At 39.9% G+C, this 24,726-nt stretch overlaps 1 protein-coding gene across 4 annotated transcripts in view; it reads left to right on the top strand.

Annotated features, from left to right (window-relative positions):
- Nucleotides 1-24,726, top strand: part of KAT2B (lysine acetyltransferase 2B) — an 88,728-nt gene that overhangs the window by 10,693 nt on the left and 53,309 nt on the right. For all 4 annotated transcript variants that reach the window (XM_081345369.1, XM_081345370.1, XM_081345368.1 and 1 more), the window contains exons 2-4: nt 20,972-21,098; nt 24,326-24,471; nt 24,631-24,720. In XM_081345369.1, coding sequence (XP_081201495.1) covers nt 20,972-21,098; nt 24,326-24,471; nt 24,631-24,720 — 363 coding nt within the window. The remainder of the gene's footprint in view (nt 1-20,971; nt 21,099-24,325; nt 24,472-24,630; nt 24,721-24,726) is intronic.

Here is a 24,726-nt window from a genome sequence, read left to right as displayed (position 1 = left end):
GAACCTTACTTTTTTCACCATTGAATTTCATTTTGTTATATAGCGCCCAGTGTCTGTTCAGATCCTCCTGTATCTTAAGCCTGTCTTCTGGAGTGTTAGACATTCCTGCCAGCTTGGTGTCGTCTGCAAATTTGATGAGTTCCCCATTCATCCCTTTGTCCAAATCGTTGGTGAAGAGGTTGAAGAGCACTGGGCCCAGAACAGAGCCCAGAACATACTTCACTCCATGTAGATGTGGTTCCATTGAGGACCACACACTGACTATGGCCGGTCAGCCAGCTACGAATCCATCTGGTGGTGATTCTGTCTAACCCACATTTTTCTATCTTATCAAATGCCTTACTGAAGTCCAAGTAAATTATATCTACAGCATTCCTTTGGTCCACTAATTTTGTCACTTGGTCAAAGAATGTAATAAGACTTGTCTGGCATGATCTGTTTTTGACAAACCCATGTTGGCTTTTAGTAATGACTTTGATTGCCTCTAGGTGCTCGCTGATTCGTTTTTTGATTATCTTTCCCAGAATCTTCCCAGGTATTGAGGTCAGGCTGATAGATGTGTAATTTCCTGGATCCATTTTTTCCTTTTTTTAAGATGGGAACTACATCATCTCTTTTCCAATCCTCTGGTAGTTCTCCAGTGCTCCAGGATCTTTGAAAAATATAGTTCAGTGGTTCTGAGATCACATCTGCCAGTTCCTTGAGAACCTTGGGGTGTAATCCATCTGGTCCTGGTGATTTGAACTCGTCTAGGCTGGACAGGTGCTCACTTACCATTTTCTTGCCTATCTTAACTTGTGTTTCTATTCTGTTTTTTATGGCACTATTTTTGATAGGTTGGTCTGTTTTTTCCCTTTGTGTAAAGACAGATGCAAAAAACGAGTTAAATAGTTCTGCTTTCTCCCTGTTGCTTGTCACCTTCTTGCCACTTACACCCACTAATGGACCAATCATTTCCTTCACTTTTTTTTACATGTTGAAAGAAGCTTTTTTTGTTATTGTTCACTTTGGTCGCAAGCCTTAGTTCATTTTGAGCCTTAGCTTTCCTCACTTCATGTTTGCAGACTCGGGCTATTTGCTGATATTCTGCCTTAGTTATGTGCCCCTCTTTCCATTTTCTATACTTGGCCTTTTTATCTTTCAATTTGTCAGAGAGTTCTTTATGCAGCCATGCTGGTTTCTTTTGAGAGCTGTTATTTTTCCTCTTTGTTGGTATTGTGCTAGACTGGGCTTTTATTATCTCACTTTTCAAAATTTCCCAAGCTGCTTGAGTTGTTTTCCCCTTGAGGATACTTTTTTTGCAAATCAGAACATAGTGTTAGTAATGCAAAGGTTGTGCTCAGTGCATTTGCTCAGAAGGAGCAAGCCATTACTATCAGGAGGTGAGGGAAGATCCCTTGCAGGGTCGTGCCGAGGAGTTTGGTCAACATCTGTCGGATAAAATCGCTCGGATTCGGACCGGTTTGGACTCCAGCTGGGCAGAGTCCGACGATCAGGACTCGGGCGGTCTTGTCAATGTTATCTGGGAGGAGTTTGATTCTGTGACCCCTGAGGAAGTGGACAGGATTATGGGGAGGTTGAGCTCCACCACATGTTTATAGGACCCGTGCCCTTCTTGGCTGGCTTATGCAGCTAGGGAGAGGACACGAGGCTGGTTCCAGGCAGTTATATCTGCTTCTTTGAGTGAGGGTAATTTCCCCACCGTCTTGAAGGAGGCGGTGGTGAGACCTCTCCTCAAGAAGCCTGCCTTGGACCCAGCTGTGTTAAACAACTTTCGTCCAGTCTCCAACCTTCGCTTTCTTGCAAAGGTTGTTGAGAGTGTGGTGGCGCATCAGCTCCCTCTGGTCCTGGATGAAGCGGATTATCTAGACCCATCCCAATCGGGCTTCAGGCCCGGGTACAGCACGGAGACGGCATTGGTCGCTCTGGTGAATGATCTCTGGAGGGCTCGGGACAGAGGACATTCCTCTGTCCTAGTCCTATTAGACCTCTCGGCGGCTTTCGATACCATCGACCATGGTATCCTGCTGCAGCGTCTCAGGGGACTGGGAGTGGGAGGCACAGTTCTTCAGTGGTTCTCCTCCTATCTCCTGGGACACTCGCAGTCGGTGTTGGCAGGGGGGCAGAGGTCGACCCCAAGGGCTCTCGTTTGTGGAGTTCCTCAGGGATCGGTCCTCTCGCCTCTCCTGTTTAACATCTACATGAAACCGCTGGGTGAGATCATTCGTGGTTTTGGAGTTGGGTATCATCAATACGCCGATGATACCCAACTTTTTATTTCGACCCCAAACCACCCCAGTGATGCCCTCGCTGTGATGTCCCGTTGCCTGGAGGCGGTTCGGGTCTGGATGGGGAGGAACAGACTTCAGCTCAACCCTGACAAGACTGAGTGGCTGTACATTCCGGCATCCCGGGACATTCAAAATGTTCCATCTCTTTCTATGGGGGGTGAGTTTTTACCCCCCCGTGGATAGGGCTCGCAACTTGGGAGTCCTCCTAGATTCACGGCTTACTCTAGAAGATCATATAGTAGCCATGACTAGGGGGGCTTTCGCTCAGGTTCGCCTGGTGCGTCAGTTGCGGCCCTATCTGGACCGGGATGCCCTGTGTACGGTCACTCATGCGCTCGTGACCTCTCGTCTGGACTACTGCAATGCTCTTTACATGGGGCTTCCCTTGAAGACCACTCGGAGGCTCCAACTGGTACAGAATGCGGCCGCGAGAGTTGTCTTGGGAGTTTCCCAGTACTCCCATGTTACACCTTTGCTCCGCGAGCTGCATTGGCTACCAGTTGTCTTCCGGATGAGGTTCAAGGTCTTGGTGATGGTTTTTAAGTCCTTACATGGCATGGGTCCGGAATACCTCGGGGACCACCTGCTGCCGGCGTCGACTCCCCTCCGCCCTGTGCGTTCCCACAGAGAGGGCCTCCTCAGGGTGCCTCCGGTCAGAGAATGCCGGTTGGTGGCCCCCAGGGGTAGGGCCTTCTCTGTGGGCGCCCCGGCTTTATGGAACCAACTGCCGGTTGAGCTCCGGATGGCACCGGATCTTCGCTCCTTCCGGCGCGGGTTAAAGACCCATTTATTCGAACAAGCTGGCCTGGCCTGATGGGGGAACGTGAGGGTTTTAATGGGTTTTATATTCTGATTGTTTTAATTGGGCAATTATTTAATCCTTTTTTTAACTTTTGTATTTCTATTTATATGCCCTGTTCACCGCCCTGAGTCCTTCGGGAGAAGGGCGGTATAAAAATTCAATAAAATAATAATAATAATAATAATAATAATAATAATAATAATAATAATAATAATAATAATAATAATAATAATAATTTGATTTTCCCAGTACATGCCTTCCAAAGTTTTCATCCCAGTTGTCACTTTCTGTTCCTGCCCTGGCCTTGATGTTGTCCAGAGTGACAAATTTGTCCTGGTGGGTTTGAATAATCTGCTCTAGATTCCCATATAAATCTCTTTGTCTGTATTTGAGAGAGTTGGTATGTAGGCACTATAGTAGTGATGTAGTAGGATTTGTTGAGAGAAAAGAAAACGTCATAGTGTGTTCGTTTATTTTAGTAAGTTGTGATGGCTTCATCTAATGACAGCTCAGATGAGGAAGAAGAGCTGATTCTGGGGACTTCGGAGGAGTGTGGAGGAGTGTCAGAAAGATGGTGAGGTCTCCAAGCAGGGAATGGATGGAGAAGGAATGCAGCTGCAACCAGTCAGCAAGAATGAGGAGTAATTGCCTCTTCCACTATATCCCAGGGCATGCTGGGCTGAACTGAAACAAGAGCAATGGAGGTCAGCGGGGCTATTTGTGAGGAGGCATCCTCACCCCTCCTAATAAGTTACACCAATGTGAATCTATTTAGCCCAATGGGTGGAGCAGCATGATGGTGGAAACAATTCAGTTTCCTGCTCTGTATGTGTTCTGGCTTTGTGAATGCCTGCCTTTGTTTCTTGACCCTGAGCTTGGATTTAGGATTCATGAGTGGATTCTGAATTTGTACCTTTAGATCTGTGCCTGGATTCAGATTTTGAATTTGGTTGGTTGACTTCGTGCTGGACTTGTGGTCTTTGCTTTATAAAATTGGGGGGGGGGGCTGTTTGCAGGCAAACCTATTGTAAAAAGGACTTAGGGGAATGATAGAGGCTTGTAGAGTTTTTAAAAAAGCCCTTAAAATCTTTGTTCGTGCATATGTGATCTGGAACAGGACATTAGTAGAGAGGTACAAGTACAGATTGGGGAAGACCTGGCTTAAAAACAGTAACCGTGAGAGGGACCTTGGAATTCTAGTGGACGATCACTTAACCATGAGCTAGCAGTGTGCAGCAGCAGCCAAAAAAGCTAATACAATCCTGGGTTGTATAAACAGAGGCATAGAATCAAGATCATGTGAGGTATTGGTACCGCTTTATAAAACCCTAGTAAGACCACACCTGGAATATTGCAGCCAATTTTGGTCACCATATTATAAAAAAATGTTGAGAGTTTGAAAAAATTCAAAGGAGCAAGTAAGATGATCAAAGGCTTGGGGACTAAAACATATGAGGAACGGCTGCAGGATTTGGGTATGGCTAGTCTAAAGAAAAGAAGAAATAGGGGAGAATAATAGGAGTATTCCAGTATTTGAGAGGTCACCACAAAGAAGAGGGGGTCAAATTATTCTCCAAAGCTCCAGAGGGCAGGACAAGAAATAATGGTTGGAAACTGATCAAAGAGAGAAGCTACCTGGAATTAAGGAGAAACTTCCTGACAGTGAGGACAATTAACCAGTAGAATAGCTTGCCTTCAGAAATCATGGGCGCTCCATCACTAGAGATTTTAAAAAAGGCTAGACAGTCACTTGTCTGAAATGGTATAGGTTCTCCTGCTTGAGCAGTGGGCTGGACTAGAAGACCTCCAAGGTCCCTTTCAGCCCTATTCTGTTCTGTGTTCTTCTGCAGAGCAGTTTTAATTGCAAAACCTACTATGTGAATCCTATTGAGAGTCTGTGGTTTCTCTTTGTAAAAGAACATATCCATTTGCTACTTCCTAAAATGAACCCTCATCTACAAGCCTGGTCTCACTGAGTGTAGTAATATCAATGCTGTAACAGCAAAGTTCAGCTGCTATAAATGTGGTTCATTTATAGGCTGATAACTTGTCTCTAACCAGCAATGTGTGGAAACTCTAGGCTCTGATGATGAATTTTCTTTGATATGTTTTTCTTAATACTTGACTGCTGTGGAACTGATCTGCCAACTGCAGTTGGATAGCCAGATATTGTGGGGCCAATCAATAGGGTACCTTTTGTAGCCTATTCGTCATGTGAATGTGGGCAATGCTATCCTAAAAAGGGCTGCTCGTTCATCTTGGATGTTTCCAGATGTGTTCTTGCCCTGGGTTTTGAGCCAAACAACTATTGTCCAAAACAATTAATTCCATTATTTCTTACAGGAAAAAGACAAAACTACCGGTAGTTTTAAAAAGAAATATTAAAACCTGTCCAATTCTTCCTTAACTGTCAATCTGTAGATAGCGTTAGAGGCTAATACAATTGAAAAGTGTTAAGTATAACATAGTGGTAATATAAGGATAGCTAAATAATATGAGTTTATGTCTTTGCTCTTTTTTAATCCATAACTCACCATCAACTACGACATAGCATTTCTAAATTATTGCTGGCTTGTTTAGTTTACCAATTTTTAGAAGATTTTCTGTCAACAGTGCCTCAAAGTTCTTTTGAAGAGTTTCATCTGTCGGAACCATGGCATTTTCAGCGTTAAGATTTCTAATTCAAAAGGAAAGCAGCTAACAAAGATAAAAAAATATTGTTGTGTGTTCCTTTAAATATAACATACAAAATTTAGAATAATGATTTAGTACAACTGATTTAGTAAGAATTTGATTTTTGCTTTATTATTCTGCATAATGTCTGCATCTTACAGCACAATAGCTGTAAGCCAAGGATGTGGCATCTGAAAACCTTTAGGTAGGGAGGAACCTTGACACCCTTCAAAAAAATTGCACTGTAAATTTGTAACGTGATGAAAGAGGGCATTTGTTAAAATTTTGGGGATCAGTTATATTTAATTTTATTTTAAACATGTAAATAAGGTAAAGGTAAAGGTTCCCCCGCACATGCGTGCTAGTCGTTTCCGACTCTAGGGGCCGGTGCTCATCTCCGTTTCAAAGCCGAAGAGCCAGCGCTTGTCCGAGGACGTCTCCGTGGTCATGTGGCCCATGCGCCTTTGGCGTCTAGTCATGCCGGCCACATGACCACGGAAACATGTAAATACAATTAGATTATTTTTATTTTGTTTTTTTTTTAGCATGACACTGCCTACCTTCTGAAGTGCTCTTATCCCAGCATGCCCTTCAGTGCCATATGTAACAGGAATGGCTAACCTGACATTTCAGGGCATATAGCCTCTACGGTTCCATTTTCATGATCCACGTAACTCTCACTTTGCTCCAAATTGGTACTTTTGTGGGTCATCACTCTTGAGAAGGAATGCCTGCTATAGTTCAGAAAGTCATCGACTTACAACCATTCATTTAGTGACTTCTCAAAGTTACAATGGCATTGAAAAAAAGTGACTTACGTCTGTTTTTCGCACTCAGGACCATTGCAGCTTCCCCACAGTCAGGTGATCAAAATTCAGAGGCTTGGCAACTGCAGCATCCCGGGTCACGTTGTTACCTTTTGCAACCTTCAGACAAGCAAAGTCAATGGGATTTCACTTAGCAACAGTGTTACTAACTTAACAATTACAGTGATTCACTTAACAACCAATGGCAAGAAAGGTCGTAAAATGGGGTAAAATTCACTTAACAAATGTCCTGCTTAGCAACAGAAATTTTGGACACAATTGTGGTCATAAGTTGAAGACTACTTGTATATACCCTAAATAACATTTTTTTTAAAAAAACTTCCAATCTCCTAACAGGAAAAAAAGAGGGAATATTTATTATCTTACACAGGATTCTGGGTGATTTATAGTCAAATTAAATAATAAAATCTGAAGAGAAGCCAGAATAGAAATAAAATAATGAAAAACACATTCAATGCCCTTAGCGTATCCATGGCCTACATGCCATAGAAGCCTGAGGGAGGAGCAGTTGCCTCATTCTATCTTCTGAAACTTTGTCCTCAAAGTAAATGTGGGCCCTGCCCATCAAAAGATTGCTTATTACCATCAGTTTGCAAACCATATTTGTGGATATTTTATATTTATGCTGAATCTGAAGGAATCTAAATAGCTTTTTAAACCTTGTTTTGTGTGACTCTGAAAATTACTGTCTGTTAGATTGAAGATAAAGAAAAGAGCTTTGTTGTGATAATTTACATGACTGAACATATTAAACAATATAAACATATTAAATAATATATTAAATAATATATCAGGGATAGACTTAAGATAGGAAAGTTACATTGCTAGTTGAAGGTTTGGTTAGAAAAGATTTCTGAATCCAGACTGTTTAATGATAAAATAACAAAATCTCTTCCCCTTTATATTGATAAGGATTAGGAAAAATGGATTTCTTTTAATGAAAAAAAATGTGAAAATGTACAAAAATTGAGAATTAAATACTCACAGAAGAAAAAAAATCTAGCACAAACTTCCAGAGATTAGAGGTTATCTTATTTAGGACATTTGATGCTTCTGAATTACTGTTTTGCAACTTGCCAAGTAGAAGTTTCCAATAAACCACAGTATGATTTTTTTTCTTCTGTCCATGATCTAGTTCACTGCTACAAGCTAATTAACCTGGAGTAAAATATAACAGCTTTCATAAAACTGGAAATTAACTGCATTTAAATTAAACCCTCTACTATAGTGACATTTGCCATCTGAATTCTGTTCCACAAACAATGCATTGTACTCTTATGTATGATTGCAGCCCAAAGATTCCGTTATTTATTACTTATTTTATATACAACTTAATGTAATTTCTATACAAATGATACAATACAATGCTGCCTGCTGCGAGCCACTAAATATTTTCCTTCTGAATATGCTCACAGTGCTTTTACAACATAATTTCATGCATCCCATCCTAATTAAAAGTAGAACAGTGCCATTTTATTAAAACCCGGGGGGAGGGGGAGGGGAGACTCAAAAGTGTTCAGTGGGATGTCATTTAAGTTTCTAAAAAGTAGAGTGCTCAGTGTTGAATAGAAAACAGTGGTTGTTGGAGTGTATAATTGAAGGGATGCTCCTCAGAGAAATGGTTGTGTTTGAAAGTTACTTACTGCCTTTGAAGAAAGTTTTAAAATGTTTGTCTTAATTAATGAGACATAATGTGAACCTTGCGCCAACCCTTTTAAAATAAGTGTACTTATTAACTCGCAGTTGGTTTCAAATACCATTCAAAGAACTTCTTTTAATCTTTAAATGACCTGAATCTGCACCACCCTTAAAGTTTATGAGGTCTCCTTTGTCTTGAAGGCCTGGATATAAGTTCTTACTCAGCCTTATTTATTGTTTAAAAAGAATCTGGAAATAAAGTTGGTAACATAAAAATGGAACTACTTTTTTAACATTCTCTTTGCCTGTAGGAGGGTGGTATTTGTTTTTTGGCAGGTGAGTATTGACAGTGACAATATTGCCACATCAGTTTGTTTTCATCCTTTAACCTAATTATTGTGCAATACTATGTTTTTGTGTAGGTACTTCATAGTTTTTAGATTGTGGATAATTATGCTACAAAGGTTTTTTTTCATGTCTGGATAAAATTGTGTCTCTGTGCCTCATAAAGGCTTCTAATTTGCTTATGGCAGCATTTTATTGTTCATAGACCTTGAAAGTCCTATGTGTTTTTTTAGCATTCATACATTTTTACCAGCATACTGTTCACCTAGAAGGCAGTTAAGTATTGTATTTGGCAAATTTGTCAGGATTCAAATGCAAGTAAGGAGAAAAAAGAAAATACTATTGCACTAATATAATTTCCAGATGACATTCTGTTCTGGAAAATTGCCATCGCCAAGGGCTCTTCAATAATAACTTCTAAACTGGGTGACAAAAAAAAATAAAAATTGGAAGTCAAGAATAGTAACTGATTTTTAAAGTGATAACTATCTTACCTCAACCACAAATTTTTATAAGTTCAGACTTTTTTTGTCAACTAGTGATCCTTTGCTTCAGTTTTTCTGTTTTCTATCCATTCTACATCCCTTCCCCAAAATGCTATTATAGCTGGAAAAAAAGAAGGATTGGCTATGCATTACTATTTGATAATAGTGTAGTGTTACCCCCTCGGAGGCCGCCAAAGCACAGGCCCTCCTAACCCCCTTTAGTCCCGCTCAACAGCTGCGCTCTCAAGGCGTTGTCAGAATGTCCAGTTTCAGCGGGAACTCACACGAAGTGAAGAGATGACAAGTTCTCATTGTGAGAGTTGGGCTTGCAGGAACAAAGGTGACGACCCCTAACCAGGGTGGTTAGTGCGTAACAGAATTTAACACCCTCAGGCATTTAGCAATAATAATCAATATTCAGTAGCAGTCGTTTGAGAAACAAGAGGGGTGTGTGGAAAGAACTCCTCAGCTCCAAGCAGCAGCAGAAACCAGGGCAACTCCCCACAATGTTTACAGCATGCACAGGTGGTAACGATCAACCGCTGGTCTCCAAAGTGGTAGCGGCTTGCCTCCTTTTCTGTCGGGACCCGTTGTCCCAGGTCTCTCTTTATGCCAAATTCCCCCCACTCTCTCTTTCTCTTCTTCTCATTCCCACTACTCCAAAGGAGAGGAATAACCTAAAATTCCCATTCTATTTGGCTTCACCTGGTCTCTCCCCAACAGCAACAACAACCACCCTCATCCCCTTTCTCTTTCTCCCCTTCCCCCAATCTACACCCAAACTGCCCAAACTGTCAGCAACTGTCTGAGCTTTGTACTCCCCTCTTGCTGGCCAGGCTCCTGCAAAGCCTTTCAGTCAGCCTGCCACAATAGGATTAGGAGACTTCCATCTGGGAGAAACCAGGAAAATATTTATTTAATAGTATGTTGAAAAATACACTGCTTAGGTTTAGTTCTAATGCAGTTAGCCCATGTAAACCTTTTATTGGAAAACATCAAATTGTTACATATTTTATTAGTAAAATATAGTGAATTAGTTTTATATCTTTTATATATTATAAAATAATCATGATGGAATTTAAGTTAAAATTCAAGGACTAATGCTAACCATTATGAAAAAAATCATAGTATTTCAGTTTCTGTATCATTTTAAAAAAGCAATGACTCTTAATATTCATGTTAGATTGGACTTCCTAGTCTCATGCTCTTTAGATATATTAAGGGTTATACACTGGAAAGACTGCTATAGATGAGTGCTTAAGTGAACTAGCCCACCTACTCATTATTATAGCTTTTGGGTTAAAATCTTGAAAAACAAAGTTATTCTGTTCATAACTATTTCATCATCATTTGGTGTCTACCTCTGAAAAGACAGTTTCTACAATATTGTATATATTATATATATGCACCTCTCTCTCTCTCTTACACGCACACACACACACAACATGTTTGGGCAATTGGATGTTTCCCAGGCTTTTGTGATTAAATCTATCCAATTAGTATCATGAATGGTCCAGAATTACAGGGTTGGTAATCCAAAATATCTGCAGGCATTGTATGATTTCTCTGTTATGTAATGTTTGTGTGTGTGTGTGTGTGTGTAATGTTAGATTTAGAGTAGCCATTTTCTGAGTAGGAACTTTCACTCCATCTCTTATCTTTACTAGTCAGAAGGACTTACAATACTTTGAACTGGGGTAAAAGAAGCTGCAGAGAGACTCAGAGAAATGTCCTTCTATGAATAGGAACAATGTGAGTAAAATTGGCTCTCAATTTTACTCATTTTTCAACATTACTGTATATACACTTGTATGTACCTTATTTTCCAGCGTATAAGACGACTGGGCGTATAAGACGACCCCCTACATTTCCTGTTAAATTATAGGGTTTGGGCTCTACTCGCCGTATAAGACTACCCCTCTTCCAACGCACACCAAATAAAAATTAAAAAACATCAGATTTGATTTTAATATGGTAATTTTAATTTAAATGCTTATGACATGCAGGTACTAAGTAGGAAAACTGTCACTTATAAACATAAGGCTGTTTGTCATCAAACGTAAACATAAAACAGTGCAAGTGGATTAAACTTAATAATAATAATAATAATAATAATAATAATAATAATAATAATAATAATAATAATAATAAGAAGAAGAAGAAGAAGAAGAAGAAGAAGTTGGAAGGGACCTTGGAGTTCATCTAGTCCAACCCCCTGCTAAGGCAGGAAACCCTATACCATTTCAGACAAATGGCTGTCCAGTCTCTTCTTAAAAACTTCCAGTGTTGGAGCATTCACCACTTCTGGAGGCAGGTTGTTCCACTGGTTAATTGTTCTAACTGTCAGGAAGTTTCTCCTTAGTTCTAGGTTGCTTCCCTCCTTGACTAGTTTCCATCCATTGCTTCTTGTCCTGCTTTCAGGTGCTTTGGAAAATAGCTTGGCTCCCTCTTCTTTGTGGCAGCCCCTGAGATATTGGATCACTGCTATCATGTCACCCCCCAACCTTCTCTTCATTAAACTACACATACCCAATTCCAGCAACCATTTCCTATTTTCCTAATTCACTTTTTCACTTTTCCTAATTCACTCTAAAGCTTTCCCTGCGCAGAGCCTTAAGTAACACCAGCTGCCTGCAATTAGTGCAGGTTCACATCCCACCAGGCTCAAGGTTGACTCAGCTTTCCATCCTTCCGAGGTAGGTAAAATGAGGACCCAGATTGTTGGGAGCAATAAGCTGACTTTGTAATAATGCTGCTTGTGGGGGGTGGGGGGGTGAAAGCTCTAATAAGCAGGCATATACATAGAATGAAGGCTATTGCTAAGCACATTGATTTGTGCTTTAAATTGTAAGCCGCCCTGAGTCTTCGGAGAAGGGCAGGATGTAAATGGGATTAAAAAAAAAGACCAAATGGGAGATCCGCTTCAGGTTTTCCAGCCAGCCCGCCCAGTTCCTGAGTCAAATGTGTCCTTAGAGCTAAGCAGCTGCTCTGGTATTCCCCACCTGCCTTTCAAGTTGGGATAGACTACAGCTGCTCTTCAACTTTAGAAGGAAAGATGCCCAGACCCCAGCCTGTAAAAAATCACAGACTGCAGCTTCTTCTCAAATTGGTCCCACTTTCTCTGCGCAGACTAAATGGAAGATCCGCTCCAGGTTTTCCAGCCAGCCCTGTCCCTAAAGTTTCAGCACCCGGCGTATAAGACGACCCCTGACTTTTGAGAAGATTTTCATGGGTTAAAAAGTCTTCCGGTGGCTGCGCGGCGCCGGAGACAGCCTTCCCGGGCTGCCCGCGGCTCAGCTGTTTGTTTTTTCGCCCGAAACAGCGCCGATCAGCTGTTCGGGCGAAATTGAAGCCCCCTCCTCGGGAGAAGAGGAGGGGGTGAGGTCTCAGGTAGGGGTAGAGTTCTCCGGGGCCGCCTGAGCTTGGAGCTTGGGCGGCTGTAGGATTGAACTCCCCCGAAGCCTGGGCTGCTCCCAGCTGGCCGGCGTCTCTGCTCCGAACTTCTTGGAGCAGAGCCAGGCGTCTGCGAACCATCCCTGCCTGAGGAAAGAACTATGATTTAAAGGAGCAGGCAGAGCGGTGCAAGAGGGAAAGGTGAAGAGGATTATTTTACTATACTTTCTAGCTTTTTGGACTTTTTAAACTTTAATTAAAAGTGCGTCATAATTGAGGATTAAAAGATGGCGGCTAAACCTCCCCCTAAAACTCTTCGGAGCGGTGGATCCTCGCCGGTGCAACAATCATCACTACAGGCGTTGCACCCTTCTGAAGTGCTGACACCGAAGGATTTACGAGATGCTCTGGATAAACTTTTGGAATCAATCAATCAATCAATCGGTGATAAATTTGCACAGATGGAGGAGAAATTGGAGAAATTGGAGGAGAGAATCGAAGAGAGGATGGAACAGAAGTACAGCGTGATGAAGGTAGACATTTTGTCTTCAGTGCATAAAGTGGCGGGATGTGTGGAAGAATTAGATGAAAAAATGGATGATCTGGTTCAAAGGAACGCTATATTAGAAGTAAAAGCACGAGAGAATGAAATTGCAAGAGACAAAATGGAAAGGGAGTTAAGCCTATCCCAATATTACCAGATGCAGTTTGCTGTTAGAATCAGAATATTAAAGAAGATTTAAAGCAGCTGATTTCTGAGGCTCTTGAAGTGGTGATAAACCAGCCAGCATCTGAAATAAGAGCAGCTATGGATAAAGTGTTTCGGGTGAATTCATGGATTGCTAGACAGAGAAAATTGCCTAGAGATGTGGTGGTTTATTTTGCAAAAAGAGAGATTAGAGATCAAGTTATATAAGCTGCCTATGATGCTAAAGTCGTGATCGCTGAACAAGAAGTCTTGGTTTTAAAAGAAATTCCTCCAAGGATTTTAAGGGGAAGGAAGGACTATACATTTCTTGTGCATGAGCTTAAGCAAAGAGATATAAGGTTTAGATGGGAGATCCCGGATGGGCTGATGGTGATGCATGAAGGTAAAAGGTATCGGCTGATTACTGTGAAGCAAGCGCGTGATTTCTACAATAACGTCTTAAAGGCAACCCCATCAGCACTTCTGGAAGCTGGAAAGGGATCGGGAGAAGGAGAACATCAAGAGGATGAAACAGAGGAAAGTGGCCCTGGAGTAGATCAAGATACAACTTCTTTGGATGATCCTAGAGAGCAAAGAGTAACGCGTGCTGCTTTAAAACGAGCAAAGAAAATAAAAGAACAAGATCAGCAAAAGTCTTCAGATTCTTCACAACGTACGCAAGCTGTGGGAGGAGCACGGCCTAAAGAAATTAGCCCTATCAAAGCTGTGCTCCAAGAGCTTTGGGAGGATATGCATGGCAACTAAATTTCTAACCTGGAATGTTAATGGACTAAATTCACCGCAGAAGAGGAAGAAAGTTTTTCAATATTTAAAACAATTTAAGATAGATGTTATATGTTTGCAAGAAACGCACATTAGAGTTTTGGATCAAAAGTATTTATTGAACTCGAGACTGGGTACGCAATTTGTTGCCTCTGCAGAGAATAAGAAAAATGGAGTGGTTGTTTATGTTAAAAGTGCCTTAACAGCAGACTTAATTGAAGTAGATAAGCATGGAAGATATGTTATGATTGAGCTGTTGTTAGAAGGCAAAAAGACGCTTCTAGTTGGATTATATGCACCTAATCAACAACAAGCGGATTTTTTTAGTTTGCTCCACACAAAGCTTACCCAGTTGGATTATAAATCTTTTATTCTTATGGGAGACTGGAATGGTGTCTTGGATGCACAGTTGGACAAGGCTGGAGCTTTTAAGCGCATTCCAAGTCATGCTAGATTGCCTAAATCTTTTTTTGAAATGAAGGACGACCTGGAATTGAGAGATATTTGGCGTGAGAGGCATTTGCAGGAGAAGGATTATACCTTTTATTCTGATAGACACCAATCTTTTTCGAGGATTGATTTTATTTTGTTGACTAATGATTTTTTTTTGAGAACTAAAAAGGTGAAGATTTGTGCAAGAACTATTTCCGACCACAGTCCAGTTTGGTTGGAGATTGATAAGGAGAAAAGAGACAGGCGCTCATGGCGTGTAAATGAGAATTTGTTTAGAAATCAGAGAAATGTGGAAGAATGCAAACAGCGGATGAAGGATTTTTTTGAGATTAATATGAATAAGGGTACCTCTATGGATATGGTTTGGGATGCTAGTAAGGCATATATGAGAGGGGTGTTGATATATATGAATAATAGACATAGACGTGTAATGGAAACTAGAAGGAAAGAACTGGAGAATGAAATAAAGGAAAAAGAAAAGGCTTTGATTCTGAATCCAGAGGATGTGAAGGTTAAGGAGGCTATTAGACTGCTAAGAGGACAATTTGATAAATTAATGGCAGATCAAGTGGCAACCAATCTGCAGTTTGCTAAGCATAATACTTTTTGCAACGCTAATAAGCCAGGCAGATGGTTAGCTTATAGACTGAGGAAAAAACAAAGGGCCTCCAATATAGATAAGATTGAGTATAAAGGAAGGGTTGTGTTTCAACAGAATCTTATTAAGGATGCTTTTGTGGATTTTTATTCGAAATTATATACTAAAGAGGAAATTAATGTAAAAGATATTGATATATATTTGGAGAATGCTAGCATCCCAGTTCTTACGCAAGTACAAAAAGAGGGGATTAATCAACTGATTACAGAAGAAGAAATTCTTACAGCAATTAAGGAATTGAAGTTGGATAAAGCGCCAGGTACGGATGGCTTGACTGCAGCCTATTATAAAAATTTGCAATTTGAGATGATAAAGCCGTTAAAGGAACTGTTTCAGACAATTCAGAGGGAGGGAAAGGTGCCACCGTCTTGGAGAACAGCTTTTATTTCTTTGATTCCGAAGGAAGACCAGGATGCTACTCAAGTTAAAAATTACAGACCGATATCGCTTTTGAACACAGATTATAAGATATTTGCTAAGGTTTTGGCTAATAGACTGATGAGGGTTCTGCAACAGGTGATTCATGGGGATCAAACGGGGTTTATTAGTGGTAGGCAAATGAAAAATAATGTGAGACATATAGTTGATGTTTTAGAGTTTTTGGAAAGGCACAACCAGATCTCTGCAGCGCTAATTTTTTTAGATGCTGAAAAGGCCTTTGATCAATTGAATTGGCAATTTTTGTTGAAAGTTTTAGATAAAATGGACTTTGGGGAAAATTTCTTACAGCCGATTAGGGCATTATATCAAAAACAAACTGCCCGAATCATAGTTAACAATAGCCTGACAGCAGCATGTAACATTGAGAAGGGCACAAGGCAGGGGTGTCCGTTATCGCCCTTGTTATTTGTGTTAACATTAGAGATATTATTGGTTAAGATTCGGAGTTCGGGAAAAATTAAGGGGATACAAGTTGGGGATCAGGACTATAGATTGAGAGCATTTGCAGATGATCTGGTTGTTACAGTGACCCAGCCAGAGCACTCTGTTGTGGACCTGATGGAGATAATAACACAATATGGGAAGGTTTCTGGATTTAAGGTAAATACACAGAAAACTAAAATTTTGGCTAAAAATATGACAGTTTCACAGAAGGCTCTCTTAGAAGGATTAACTGGATTTGAGATTGTTAAGAGGGTTAAATATTTGGGGGTGATTTTGTCGCCCTCTAATACAAAGCTATATAAAAATAATTATGAAAAACTATGGGGGAAAATTCAAAAAGAATTGGAGAGTTGGCAAAAATTGCAATTGTCTTTGTTGGGACGGATTGCAGCAGTGAAAATGAATGTCCTGCCCAAATTTTTATTTTTGTTTCAAATGATACCGATTCTTAAGAAAGATTCTAATCTGGAGGAATGGCAGCGAGGTATCAATAAATTTGTGTGGGCAGGGAAAAAGCCACGAGTTAAACTTAAGATTATGCAGGATACTCGTGAGAGAGGTGGCCTTAAACTGCCTAATCTTAAATTATATTACGAAGCTGCTGCATTAGTAGGAATAAGTGATTGGATTAATTTGACGCAAGGGAGGTTATTAAATCTTGAGGGCCATGATTTGTGGTTTGGCTGGCATGCATATTTGTTGTATGATAAGAAGGTAGACAATGTGTTTAGGGTGCATATTTTAAGACAGGCATTGCTGAGGGTTTGGAAGAAGTATAGGCATAAGTTGAGCTGCAAGATACCATTGTGGGCAATTCCAAAACACGCAATAGAAAATATTCATGCTGGCTTCAAACATGATGTGACTACGTACAAGGAGATTTTAACTTTGGAAAGAAATGTTTGGTGTTTGAAATCATATAGCCTCTTGCGAGAAGAGAAGGTTGTTCAAAATTGGTTTCAATATATTCAGCTACGGGCCAGGTGGAAAGAAGACCAGAAAAATGGTTTTACAATGACTGATGAAAATTTGATAAAGCAAGTTAGAAATCAGGGATCAGCACATATCAAACGGATATATCTTGCATTGATAGAGATTGATTCAGAGACAGAGCTTGTTAAGGATTGTATGATAAAATGGGCCCAAAACATCCAAGAAGCTATCACAATGGACATGTGGGAAAAGATTTGGGTGAGGAACGTAAAATTTACTCAAGCTCAAAATCTAAGAGAGAACTTTTATAAAATGTTTTATAGATGGCATTTAGATCCTAAAAAGCTTGCAAGTATGTATCCGAATTACCAGCCTAAATGTTGGAGGTGTGGTGATGAAGATGCAACATATTTTCACATATGGTGGACATGTAAGAAGGTTAAGGCTTTTTGGATAAAAGTCTGGTGGAATATGCAGAAGATTTTTAAACAGAGGATAAAGTTTTGTCCGCAGCTTTTTTTGTTGGGAATAATTGCAGACGCTACAGTTGTGGACACTAAGTTGATGTTGAACCTAATTACGGCAGCAAGACTTTTGATAGGCCAATATTGGAAGAAAGAGGAATTGCCGACCATAGAAGAGTGGACTTTAAAGGTTTCCGACCTGGCAGAGATGGCGAAGATTTCGGCTTATTTGAAAGATCATTCGCAAGAACGCTATATTATGGAATGGAGAAAATGGATTGAGTTTATCCAGAACAAGTATAGGGTTAAGAAGTTTTATGTAGCATTCGAATAAGTCTTCTTTCGTTTTTTCTTTTTTATTTTAGTTTTTTATATATAGTCAATATTGTTAAGGTGTGTCTTATCCTATATAAGCTAGAGAGTAATGGATTTTAGATTTTATAGTGGGTAGTATATGGATGCTTATGATTGCCTTTTTATAGATATATACCTTGTATTTAGCTCTGGGAAGTCGGGGGGGGGGAGGGGGGGATGGAGGGAGGGGAGGTTGGGGGGAGGTAGGGGGGGGAGTAGGGAGGGGGAAGGTGGGTTTGTTAAAGGAAAATTGTATTTTAAAACTTTTTCAATAAAAAAAAAAAGTCGTCTTATACGCCAGAAACTACGTTATATTTTGTTGTTGTTAGCTGTGAAGTTGTGTCCGACCCATCACGACCCTATGGACAACGTTCCTCCAGGCCTTCCTGTCCTCTACCATCTTCTGGAGTCCATTTAAGCTCATGCCTACTGCTTCAGTGACTTCATCCAGCCACCTCATTCTCTGTCGTCCCTTTCTTCTATTGCCCTCAATCTTTCCCAGCATTAGGCTTTTCTCCAGTGAATCCTTCCTTCTCATAAGGTGGCCAAAATATTTGAGTTTCAACTTCAGGATCTGACCTTCTAAAGAGCAGTCAGGGTTGATCTCCTCTAGGACTGACCGGTTTGATCACCTTGCAGTCCAAGGGACTCGCAGGAGTCTTCTCCAGCACCATAGTTCAAAAGCCTCAATTCTTTGGCGCTCAGCCATTCTTATGGTCCAACTTTCACAGCCATACATTGCAACTGGGAAAACCATAGCCTTGACTATATGCACTTTTGTTGGCAGGGTGACATCTCTGCTTTTTAGTATGCTGTCTAGATTTGCCATAGCTTTCCTCCCCAGAAGCAATTGTCTTTTAATTTCTTGGCTACAGTCCCCATCTGCAGTGATCTTGGAGCCCAGGACAATAAAATCTGTCACTACCTCCATTTATTCCCCATCTATTTGCCAGGAATTGAGAGGGCCGGATGCCATGATATTGGTTTTCTTAATGTTAAGTTTAAACCCAACTTTTGCACTCTCCTTCTTCACCCGCAACAAGAGGCTCTTTAGTTCCTCTTCACTTTCTGCCATTAGAGTGGTATCATCTGCATATCTTAGGTTGTTGATATTTCTTCTGGCAATCTTAATTCCAACTTTTGATTCATCTAGCCCTGCCTTTCTCATGATGTGCTCTGCATATAAGTTAAATAGGCAGGGCAACGGTATACAGCCTTGCCGGACTCCTTTCCCAATTTTGAACCAATCAGTGCTTCCATGTCTAGTTCTCACTGTTGTTTCTTGACCTGCATATAGGTTTCTCAAGAGGCAAATAAGATGGTCTGCTACTCCCATCTCTAAGAACTTGCCACAGTTTGTTGTGATCCACACAATCAAAGGCTTTAGCGTAGTCAATGAAGCAGAAGTAGATGTTTTTCTGGAACTCCCTAGCTTTCTCCATGATCCAGTGTATGTTGGCAATTTGATCTCTAGTTCCTCTGCCTCTTCGAAATCCTGCCTGTACTTCAGGTAGTTCTTGATCCACATACTGCTGGAGTCTAGCTTGTAGGATTTTAAGCATAACTTTACTAGCATGTGAAATGAGTGCAATGGTGTGATAGTTTGAACATTCTTTGGCACTGCCTTTCTTTGGAATTGGAATGTAAACTGATCTTTTCCAGTCTTGTGTCCACTGTTGAGTTTTCCAAATTTGCTGGCAAATTGAGTGTAGCACTTTTACTGCATCGTCTTTTAAGATTTTGAATAGCTCAGCTGGAATACTGTCACCTCCACTAGCTTTGTTGTTGCTCAGTTTTTCTAAGGCCCACTTCACTTCACATTCTAGGATGTCTGGCTCAAGGTCAGTGACCACCTCATCGTGGTTATCAGGGACGTTAAGCTCATTCTTGTATAGTTCTTCTGTGTAATTTTGCCACCTCTTAATTTCTTCTGCCTCTGCTAGGTCCCTGCCATTTTGGTCCTTTAAGTATGCCCATTTTTGCATGAAACGTTCCCTTCTAGTCCTCCCTATTCTATTGTTTTCTTCTATTTCTTTGCACTATTCATTTAAGAAGGCATTCTTATCTCTTCTAGCTATTCTCTGGAATTCTTCATTCAATTGGGCGTATCTTTCTTTTTCTCCCTTGCCTTTTGCTTCCCTCCTTTCCTCAGCTATTTGCAAAACTTCCTCAGACAGCCATTTTGCTTTCTTGCATTTCTTTTTCTTTGGGATGGTTTTAGTTGCTACCTCTTGTACAATGTTGCGAACCTCTGTCCATAGTTCTTCAGGCACTCTGTCTATCAGATCTAATTCCTTAAATCTATTTGTCACCTCTACTGTATATTCAACAGGGATATGAAATAATAATAATAATAATAATAATAATAATAATAATAATAATAATAATAATAATAATAATAATAATAATAATAATAATAATAATTAGTAGTAGTAGTTGAGAGGGACCTTGGAGGTCATCTAGTCCAACCCCCTGCTCAGGCAGGAAACCCTATACCATTTCAGGCAATTCATACCTGAGTGGCCTAGTGCTTTTCCCTACTTTCGTCAGTTTAAGCCTAAATTTTGCAACAAGAAGCTCATGATCTGAGCCACAGTCAGCTCCTGGTCTTGTTTCTACTGACTGTTGTTGGAAAAGAGTGTTTGCTATGACCATCGTATTCTCTTGACAAAATTCTATCAGCCTGTGCCCTGCTTCATTTTGTACTCCAGGGCCAAACTTGTCTGTTATTCCGGTTATCTTTTGGCTTCCTACTTTAGCATTCCAATCCCCCATGACGATAAGGACATCATTTTTTGGTGTTAGTTCTATAAGGTGCTGTAGGGCTTCATAGAACCGGTCAATTTCATCCTCTTCAGCACTGGTGGTTGGGGCATAGACTTGGTCTACTGTGATATTGAATGGTTTGCCTTGGATTTGAACTGAGATCATTCTGTCATTTTGGGGATTGTATCCCAGTATTGTTTTTCCTACTCTTTTATTGACTATGAATGTATGTATATATGCACACATTAATATTATTATTAATATTTTGGTGGTAAGATAAAATAAGCAATGAGAAGAAACATGATTTCACAAAATGAGAACATTATCATATCTTATTCCCCAGACTTTATCATCTTTCCCTGAAACCCTCTTTAGCAGCTGTTCATGCACGAATATAGAACAAAAGTAAATAGTGTTTTTACTGAATTAAAAACACACTGCTATCATGATTTCAGAAATATGGTAATAATTGCTATTATTCAAATTTACATAATTTCTCTTTGTTTTCTACCCCTATTTTTTAAAAATTGCAGGCAGAGGATTCTTGTAAATGTAATGGCTGGAAAAACCCTAACCCACCTCCTACTCCACCCAGGGTAGATTTGCAGCAGTCTGTTGTGAGCCTTACTGAACCATGTCGTAGTTGTAATCATGCACTAGGTAAGGTTTCTTTTGTTTGTTCTTTTTCAGAAATATTTTTGTGAATATTATAGTATACACCAGGGTTTCCCAAATTGTGAGATGTACTTTCCTTGGGCAAGTCAAGGAAAGATGTAAGTCAAAGGGAGGTGTGAAGAACTTTTTAAATACATTGTTATAATAAACTCATCTTTCCAAATTTTTCATTATTATAGGTAGTCCTCAACTTACAACCACTAATAAACAGTAAATTTCTGTTCCTAAGCGAAATTGTTTTTTTAGTGAATTTTGCCCCATTTTACGACTTTTCCTGCCACACTTGTTAAGTCAATCACTGCAGTTGTTAACTTAGTAATACGGTTATCAATTGGTTTCCCCATTAATTTTGCTTGTCAGAAGGTTGTAAAGATGATCACATGACCTTGGGACACTCATAAATATGAGCCACTTGCCAGGCATTCAGGACCATGGGGTTGGTGCAAAAGTTGTAAGTGTGAAAAAGTCACTTTTTTTAGTGGCATTGAACAGTCACCAAATGAAAGGTTGTAAGTTGAGGATTACTTGCATTGTTTTTATTGTTCATTGGGGATTATTTTGGTGTTGGGATTTTTAGGGGAGGGGTGTTCATTAACCCCTTTTAGAAGAGAATAAAAGTACAAAGATAAAAAAATTAGGAATCCCTGTCATAAGGAATATATGGAGGTATTTGGGTTTGTGTGTATGTATGTAATGCCATTTTACTTATTTCTACAAGTAAGATAAGGTAAAGATTAAGATAAGATTAAGATAACCTTTGTTGTCATTTTTTTGCTGTGGGCACAACGGCACACATCAAAAATGAAATTTAGTTGCCCGCTCTCAAAGTGAAACACATACATGACACACACCTAATCATACTATATAAAACATATGTATAGACCCACATCCCTACATTCTTGTTGTTGTTAGTTGCGAAGTTGTGTCCGACCCACTGCGACCCCATAGACAACGTTCCTCCAGGCCTTCCTGTCCTCTTCCATCTTCTGGAGTCCATTTAAGCTCAACCTATATATATACCCTTACATATACATAACAAATAAATATTAAATACTGTCCATCTTGAATATATAACGGAAGGAGGAAGCTTGAGACTTCACAAGGTTAATGCTGTATAGAATGAAACTATGGCTGAATCTGGATGTTAGATATACCACTAAAGCAGTGATGGTGAACCTTTTAGACACTGAGTATCCCAAAACCGCACCCTCAGCCTCCGCTCCATCCCTCACCCCATGCCACGCCCACCCACAGGGCCACCCACTGCCTCCACGGCTCACCGCAGCAGATCGCCCAGATGGCCCTGCAGCGCCATGGTGACCATGCCCTCCGCTTGTGCCTGGCATCATCTGCACGTGACAGGGCGCAAGGGCGGAGTCTTGTCCCCACTGCCCGGCTGCCATGTCCTTGCCTGCACTGCTCCATGCGGGCTGTGCCTGGGGATGACTCTCCTCGGGGGGGATGCTGGTGAAGTGGCCATGGGGGAGGCGGGGCTGGGGCAACTGCGCATGCCCACAGAGAGGGCTCTGTGTGCCACTGGTTTGCTACCACTGCACTAAAGTATTCACTTTAGTGGTATATCTAAAAATATGCTGTAGATGAAAATAGTATAGCAAAGAAAGACTGAGAAAGTAGTAATTTTTTCCCTTCCCCAGCATGGCACTATCCAGATATGTTACACTTCAACTTCCAGAATCCTCAGATAGCATCACAAACATATATCGCAAAATCCAGATGATATTGATAAGAATGTATTTCATTTTGCTATTGCTATGCTATGCTATGCTAGTGTGTGTATACATACTATATTTATATGTGTATGTTAATAAGATAAAGTTGCATTTATACCTGTTTCAGATAAACCATCGGCCTTGCCTCTAGAAGCGATAAAGCAAGATTATTGTATAAAGGGAATCTATGTGATAATATCACTTGGTTTGCATACCTTGTCAAAAGTAGAGTAAAGCCTGGACAAAGGTTGTGTAACTAGTGTGCTTTAATAAGGTAGTATCCACAGCTTGTCATATTTGAAAGCAGTTAGTGATATTTATTATAGAAAAGGCCAATGAAACAATGGATTTTATTTATACTTAGTGTCAGGAGCCAGAATAGACTTCAAAAGTACTACAAGTTTATTTCATGCTACATATACATAAGAATTTGAACCATTAATGATCAAGGTGAATTGGCTCCAGATCAGAATAAATAGGCTTCAAAAGGGCTAGTTCTCTTATGGGATTGTAGTGGCTCAAACTGATGATGTATTTGACCCCCACCCTTGGGCTCAGCTTGATTATCTCCTAGGTTTAGACTATGATGTTTTTATAAGCTAAAATGTGTTAACCTGCTTTAAAGGAAATAGATAAACTACTGAAGATAGGAAATCATGATAGAAGTTTAGACCAGAGTTTAAAATGTGTTATTAAAATGACAACTAATTTCCTAATTAGCATCCAGCTGTTTCATGATAACTACCATTTAATAAGCTTTTAAGACAGGAATATTATTTTTATTAAGTCATCAGGGACATATATTAATAAATGTTTTTTTTTTAAATGAATGAGTTAACATACAGCACTTGGGCATTCTTAGAAAACCCTGCAAAAATTTAGTGAAGTTTTTCATTCCAAAATTTTCCTAGAAATTGGATCCTTGATTAGTATCTGAAATAAAATTGTATCTGAGGAGGAAATCTGTAAGAAATGTTAGATTACCAATATTATTTAAGGCAGATGAAGTAGTTCCTTCTATTTATAAACTGTTAACTAAAACATTCTCCTAGTAGCAAACTTGCCTGCATTATGAAATGTATAATATTAAACATATAGTAAAAGATCACTCCCTTATAAAAAAAATTTAGAAAACTGATTCAGTATAGTAGCACAACAGTGTTTGCCCCTACAAATAATTCTTTCATTAACTAAACAAGGGGAAAAACCTAAAAATGACTCTGATGATGGTTGTAAACAGCCTGTTCTGTGGGAAAGAATGCAGGCTTTACCAAATGTTTGCTCCAGGGTGATATAAACAAGTTTGACTGTTGCTGGTTTAAGATTGGCGCTGTATTGTTAGGTTCCTCAGACCTATGATTTCTTCATACTGAATTGAAGCCTATACATAAAAAGAAGTCATCAAGTCAAGAATGACTGTACTATGTATTTTCAGTAGCTTACCTTTTCCTTGCAAACCTAAGATTTTCTTGTTTGTTTTAGCCGCTCATGTTTCCCATTTGGAGAATGTCTCAGAAGAAGAAATGAACAGACTATTGGGGATTGTGTTGGACGTTGAGTATCTATTCACCTGTGTTCACAAAGAAGAAGATGCAGATACCAAGCAGGTTTATTTCTACTTATTCAAGGTAAACTGAACGCTTTTCTGTTTAGAAAATACATTTTAAGTTGTGACCACAAATGCATTCATTTAAGCCACACAGACAAGTGTGTAGAAATGTTATAAACATAAATAAAAGTATGAAATTGTAATATTTCATTATCATTTTCCAATTTCTTTTCAACAGCTTTTGAGGAAGTGTATATTACAGATGGGGAAACCAGTTGTAGAAGGATCTCTGGAGAGTCCCCCATTTGAGAAACCTAGTATTGAACAGGTAAAG

Source organism: Vipera berus (assembly GCF_964194415.1).
Source record: "Vipera berus genome assembly, chromosome: Z".
Classification (NCBI taxonomy): Eukaryota; Metazoa; Chordata; class Lepidosauria; order Squamata; family Viperidae; genus Vipera; species Vipera berus.
The sequence above is the reverse complement of the archived record's forward strand: the minus strand, read 5'-3'. Positions and strand labels throughout refer to the sequence as shown.